This window comes from Pteropus alecto, unplaced genomic scaffold (genome assembly GCF_000325575.1).
Source record: "Pteropus alecto unplaced genomic scaffold, ASM32557v1 scaffold100, whole genome shotgun sequence".
In the NCBI taxonomy this organism is placed as follows: Eukaryota; Metazoa; Chordata; class Mammalia; order Chiroptera; family Pteropodidae; genus Pteropus; species Pteropus alecto.
The window spans coordinates 1656515-1663285 of record NW_006430723.1 but is presented as its reverse complement, the minus strand read 5'-3'; the positions used below and the strand labels follow the sequence as shown (position 1 = coordinate 1663285).

The window sequence follows — 6771 nt, the reverse complement described above, 5'->3', positions numbered from 1 at the left end:
AGGAAGAGACTGCCTTTCTCCTCATAAAAAGTCTTGTTAGCCACACTCTGATGTCTAGATGTCCAAAAAATTAATGAGGATTTCTCCAGGAGCTGTTGTTTTTTGCTGGCTTTAGGCCACTGCTTTCTCATACATACACAAATTGTATGGGTCTAGGTAGAAGCGCTAGCCTTTTAAATTGCCACAAGAGGACTTTAAAAGATACTATTTCTGTAACCATTATTCTTTAATCTAAAAAGAATAAAGATAGGCGCTATATTGAATAACTTTACATTTTTTTCTAATTCCACTCTCAGCCACTGACCTAATTTGGACATGGTGTCCCTAGTGTGAGCATTGCTACGATGAAAATTTCTCTCGTAGAATGTTGCTAGATGGGTTCTGAAATAATTAAAAATATGGCTGATTTTTCTTATGAATTTTAGCATTTTATGTCATAAGAGTCATAAAACTTAAGGACAGAACATGAGAAAAGTATCAGAAAATAGTTGTAAAAATCACCAGGAGTCAAGGGTTTCCGGGAATTTTTCATTGTCGAGAACGAGGCATAATCACTAATGTAGATTTTGGTGACTAAATCAGAACTCTGTCTTTTCTTCTCTGCTCCAGGTACATGGCCATCATCCATCCTCTCCAGCCCCGGCTGTCGGCCACAGCCACCAAAGTGGTCATCTGTGTCATCTGGGCCCTGGCTCTCCTGCTGGCCTTCCCCCAGGGCTACTACTCGACCACAGAGACCTTGCCTAACAGGGTGGTGTGCATGATCAAATGGCCAGAACATCCCAACAAGGTTTACGAGAAAGTGTGAGTAGAAGCGACTCCCAGTGCCCCCTTTGCCCTTCCATGCTCCTTCTTCCTTTCCGCATTCTTTTGTCAGTCAGTGTATCTGTAAGCATCCTTCAGTACCACTCTGATATGAGGTTGATGTGTCCATAGTTATCATAGGACTATTATGTCCTAAATACTATTCTGGACTTTGAAATAAAATTAAAACAAACAAATAAAAACATAAGACCTAGATACTATTATAGCAGACCCTTTGGATGGCCTTTCATGTCCTTCTTGCTTTTTACTAATGACTTCGCCCTGCAGTGTCTGCATGTCTTTGCCTGGGAACTTCCTCCTAAGCTACAGAATGCCACTCTGCCTTCTTGCACAGCACACCGGAGGGTGGAGGACTGATGAGAGTTGCGTATGAAAACACCAGCTCCCTCACCCCACAGATGAGAAGCCTCTGAGGCGTGTGTTTTGCACTGTGTCCAGGGGTTCCTCTTGGGATTAAGCTACAGTCGCCTGATGGCAGCGGCTCAATGATGTACCTGTGTCAGCCACTTTCCCTTCTTTGTACCATGCCCTACTCCCCACTGGCGTTTATTTCTCAAGTTACTTGCACTTGAATCTTTATCTCAAGATCTGCCGCTGGGGGAAACCAAACAAAATGCTTACCTTCCAGGATTTTACAGTCGGAGAAATGAGACATACACGTGTAAAATGCACGGGAAAGCAAGGCCAGCACATTGAGAACTTACGTGTTACATGTTCCCTACAGGGCAGGCCTGCTTATATTCCAGGGGTCTGAATGATGATATGTAGGGTTTTCCAAAGCTATCCTTGTAATTTTCTCCAAGAGGCAACATTGAAATGGCTTATTCTTTGTTTAGTTCTCCTCAAATGAGCAGCGAGGTGACATTTATAATATCATCAGTTTCCTGTACTCAGAGCGCTTTGATACTGTGGGCCTTTTAAAAAATCCTCTATAATTCTCCAGTCTTGGGTATATTGTGTGAATCGTAGAACAACACTGATGTTAAAATCAGCAGATCTCAGTTGTAATGACAAGGTTACCAGTTACTAGCTATGTGACTGGGCAAGGATCAGTTTCTCCTCGTTAAAATGGCAGATGATAAGGCACTGGTTCCCATAAACAACTGCTGTGAAGAGCAAATAAGATAATGTTTCTCACATGTAAATGCCATACAAAAGGTAAGATATTGTTATTGAACCAAATTCATCAGACAGCAATATAACCATTACAGACCTTTGAACTTATTAAAATGGTAAAGTGAGACACTATACCTGTCAGCCCCCAAGGTTTGAGAGTCTAAAAGCCTGTTGCGTACTGTTGTCGTGTCCTGGAACGGTCCAGGGAACAGGAAAGCTGCTTGCCAGAAGGCAGTACATAAAGCTCAGACTTCGCCTTCCAGATGCAAACAGTGAGGTTTAATCAATCAAGCCATGGGGGGGATTAATGCTCAGTCTAGAAGGAGATAGAAAATTATTTTTTCAAATGAAACTACAAGCCTGAGCAGAGTCTCAGCGGAGAAAAAAAAATAGCTTTACAAGCTGTACAGGACACATGAACACGTTCGAGCCAGAAGGTTCCCTCAAAAGGGAAAAAGTATATATATAAAAACCTAGCCCTCTGAATCAAAGCTTATTCCAAACTGCTTTGAAAACTGCCATCGACTTCATGGACGTTCTTCGTTGTCATGATCTTTTCAAAGTCTGATCACCTTTCCACAAATTTTATTTCAAATACACACAGTTCTTTTATTTTTCAACAAATTCAAAGTTTAACTTGGAAATAAAGGTTCATTTTCTCACAGGTTTCTGGGGTATTGTCCAAGAAATTAGTGTTTTACTTTTGAACATGTTGATGTTTTATGCTTATTAATGACTAGAAAGCCCCTTTGAGAATCAACACAGTTTGTCGAGTCTCAAATTGTCTTTTTCCATGCTTTGAGAATTTCTGCTAGCTGCTACCGTATGCATGGTTAGGTTTGTCATCATGGTTTATTTCATGATTTTACCCTAAAAAAAAAATGAGTCTGGATTAAGAGTCTCTGATTTTATCTACTCAATATGTATAAAATGTTTATGGATGCAGTAGTAAATTGAAAGAGTCCATATCTGCCATTCACATATCAGTTGTGATGCAGACATAAATCAAGTGCATAGTAAGCATCAGTAAACCTATTTTCTGTTTGTCAGTATTCTTCATAATCGTTATGATATAGTTTTAGGGAATTTAAGTTTTACCAGCTCTAAACTAACTACTTAATTATACTCTCTTCTGCAAGAATTGATTGCCATTTCCACGGCACACCTCAATCCTGAATTCAAAACCGGAAGGAAACTTTGTTTTGAGGCAGTATAACAATTAGCATAAGCGCACGAACTTTGTAGTTAGATGAGGGATCAACTTCCAGCCACATCCCTCACTAGTTGAGTCATAACGGTTATTCCAGACTCTAAGTTTAACAGTACTTTCCACACAGAGTTATTGAAAGAAGTAAGTAAGATACATACTTAGCCCATGTTAAGAGTCTGGTGAATGTTGAGTACTGTCATTAGCATCACTCATTGATCTGGATGCACGAGCAGATGACTGGCAGCAGGTAGTTTGGCGAGCTGATGCTTAGGCCCAATTTGTCTGATGAATAATTTGTGCCAGCTAATTACATAAAAAAGGTTTTCTGAAAAATCTTAAATTTCTACATTTGCCCTCTGGCTGCATGGTGAACCCCCAACCCTGATTATTAATCGTTTAGACTCTTTAGTAATAGATGGATTAAATTAAGCATTATTAAAGAAAGGCAATCCAATAAAAGAACAGGCAAAAGTTTTGAACCTGCACTTCACAAAGAGAAATATCTAAATGACCAATAAATATACAACAAGGCACACAACTTCATTTGTCACCAATGCAAATTAAAACTATAATGAGATTTTACTACACACTCATTTAACTATAAATGTTAAGAAGCCTGACTAAACTAAGCACTTAGGACTTTGGGTGAACATAAGGAACAATGAGAACTTTGTTGACTACTAGAAGAAATATACATTGATAAAACCACATTGGAAAACATTTTGTAGTATCTAGAAAAGAAGATGCTTATTTATGCCTTATAACACCCCAATCACTCAGAGGTAATTACCCTAGAAAAACTCATGCATCTATGCACCCACATACATCTAGCATACTGTTCGTATTATCAACATTGTTCTTTATTCCCCAAACTGAAAATATTCCAAACGTCCATCATCAGTAGGATGAATGAAATATCATGGTACAAGCATGTAATGGAATTCTATATAGTTAATAGAATAAACAAAATGTAGCTCCATGCAATGTAGATGACTTATAAATAAAGTTTTAAAGCAAGCAAAATGAAAGTACATCTTTCAGAGGACTTAACAAGGTGACAAAACGATAAATGCAAGCAAATTAGTCACCACGAAAGTGAGGGCCGTGATTACCTCTCATGGGAGGGAAAGGAGTATGATCAAAAAGGGATGCTCAGAGGACCTGAGGAAACGGCATTGTGTTCTTGAGCTCAATGGTAGTAGCATGAGCGTTTGCCTAAAACTTACTCATTATACCAGGTAATTTGATTTATGCACCTTTTCTGGTATGTATGTTTCATGTTTTTTAACATAAAATTAAATTCTATTTAAAGAAGTTTGCTTTTACAAGCTCTCAAGAGATTGCTTTCATTGGGGTAACCCCAAAAGTTTCTCCATAAGAAATTATCTTCCGAGGTCTGGGGCTTTGCCTGGGATGACATGTCAGTTCATAAAGAGCTTCTCTATTCTTTTTTTCAGCTACACAGTACTCCATATTATAAATATGCAATGTTATTTAACCAGCCACTTCGGGTGGACTTTGGATTGTCTCCAGCTTTTTGCTATTAAAGAGTGCTGTAATCAATAATCTCTACATATATCGTGCAAAGCTATCTGTAATGTAAAACTTCCAAAAATGAAATTGCTGAGTCAAAGATACATACCATTTAATTTTGATATTTGCCCTCTATATGGGATTGTACTAATTTACATTCCCACCAGCAATATAGCAGAGTCCCTAGTTCTCCACCGCCTCATCATATTGTCAAGCTTTTAGATTCTGGCCCATTATAGTTAAAATTTGCATTTCTCTTATTAGGAGTAAGGTCGAACATCCTTTCATAATTTAAGTCTTTTGTATATATATCTTATAATCTGCTTATTTCATTTACCATATCATAAACTATTTCCTATGTCATTAAACATGTTTCTACAACTTGATGTGACTATATACACACATATGTGTGTATGTGTACATAGATAATAATTATTCCAGTGGTTTATCTTAGCTGACTAGCAAGGTAAAACACCAGACTTCAACTGAGCTCTTCCTAGCTACATCCCTAGATCTTAAGGGGACTGGTTCAGTGTCCTCTGCCACCCTGTTTATGTTTACATTCCACAGTTATAGAAAATTACACTAACATCATAACATTCATAAAAGTGGACACTTGGGCTTGTAATTAATGCAATATTATTATATTGTGTCATTCCGTCCTGCAATAATTAGCAACACGACAACTTAGCTGTGGTTACTCTTGTGAAATCGTGACACTACCCAGGAACTCTTATAAAGGTGGAGTCGATTGGCTGGTGAGGAAGAAAGATTTCATGAGTAACCAAAAATGACTCTTCCTGGTGGAGACAAAAGCTCTGTGAAAGAAAGATGAAAATATAAAGAAGAAACATTTGACCTTGCAAAATGCATCGACCTCCCTGCTCAATTAAAACTAGGAGGAGTGTGCTATAGCTTTCCAAGTTATTCATGGTCAAGCCCACTCCGGAGGATGTCGTACAGGCCATCAGGTTCCACTCAATGGTCCAGGAAGGTTCTAGGGCAACACCCTGAGGACGAGGAAGATAAACGAGCCAATATTTATTTATCAGAAGGTTCACCACCAAGGCCGAGAAAAAGTCTGTAATGAGGATGAAAAATGAGAAAGACATCCGAAAGAATGAGATTTAAAAAGCCTGAGGAATTTCATCTTCCCTGAATCATTTATTAATATTGGTCATATGTCATTTTCTGTTAATTAAACTTCTTTGTACATAACTTTGTGGTAGATTTTAGCATGAAGTAAGACAGGCCTATTCCGAATTCCAAATATTACCAATACACTGGGAAAGGAGGCTAGTTCAGAAAATAGTGTCACTCATGGCTCTAATTACCTGGAGAGTTTGTGGACATGCACACAAATGTAAATACATTAACTCTACTATAATTCTCTATAAGTACCAGTTATAACAGAAAACTAGAAAAATATGCCATTGTCATTATTTGCAGCATTTTGTCTTTTGTATGTTATGATCCATCATCAGAAATTAGCTGAAATTTTTTATTCATACATATTCTTTACTTTCATTAATAATAATGATGATAATAAAAATGAAAATTGAAAGTCATTTAACCGACAGAGTAAGAGGGAGAAAGGAAACATTAGAAAATGTTTTACTTCTCAAATTTTCCATGTTCTTGGTTATTCACAAATAAGAAAAGAGAAGTGTGGATCCTTTGCAGAGCTGCTCTAGGCCTTGGCCAAAGGGCTGTCAGCATAGTTGTGTTACAAGATTGATTGTTTATGTCAGCTGTTGTAATTAATCTCCTTTCCTGACACCTAACGCATTTATAGATACAGCCCAGGGCTCCTAATGGTCATCATTATTAATGAAAAAGTTAAACCAAAAATGAAAAGTGCCTTGACACTTTAGGAAAAACAAGCCCTTAACCCTGACTCCCAGAAAGAAATTAGAACAAAGTAAAAAGAAAGAAAGGAAAGGAAAGGAAAGGGAAGGGAAGGGAAGGAAAGAGGGAGGGAAGGAGGGAGGGAGGAAAGGAAGGAAGGAAAGAAGGAAGGAAGGAAGGAAGGAAGGAATGAAGGAAGGAAGGAAGGAAGGAAGGAAGGAAGGAAATACCATAGCTGG

General features: G+C 38.0%; 1 protein-coding gene across 1 annotated transcript in view; it reads left to right on the top strand.

Annotated features, from left to right (window-relative positions):
- TACR1 (tachykinin receptor 1) overlaps positions 1-6771 on the top strand; it is a 140570-nt gene that overhangs the window by 73938 nt on the left and 59861 nt on the right. Inside the window, exon 2 of the mRNA XM_015592946.2 lies at positions 610-804. Within this exon, the coding sequence (XP_015448432.1) occupies positions 610-804 (195 nt within the window). The remainder of the gene's footprint in view (positions 1-609; positions 805-6771) is intronic.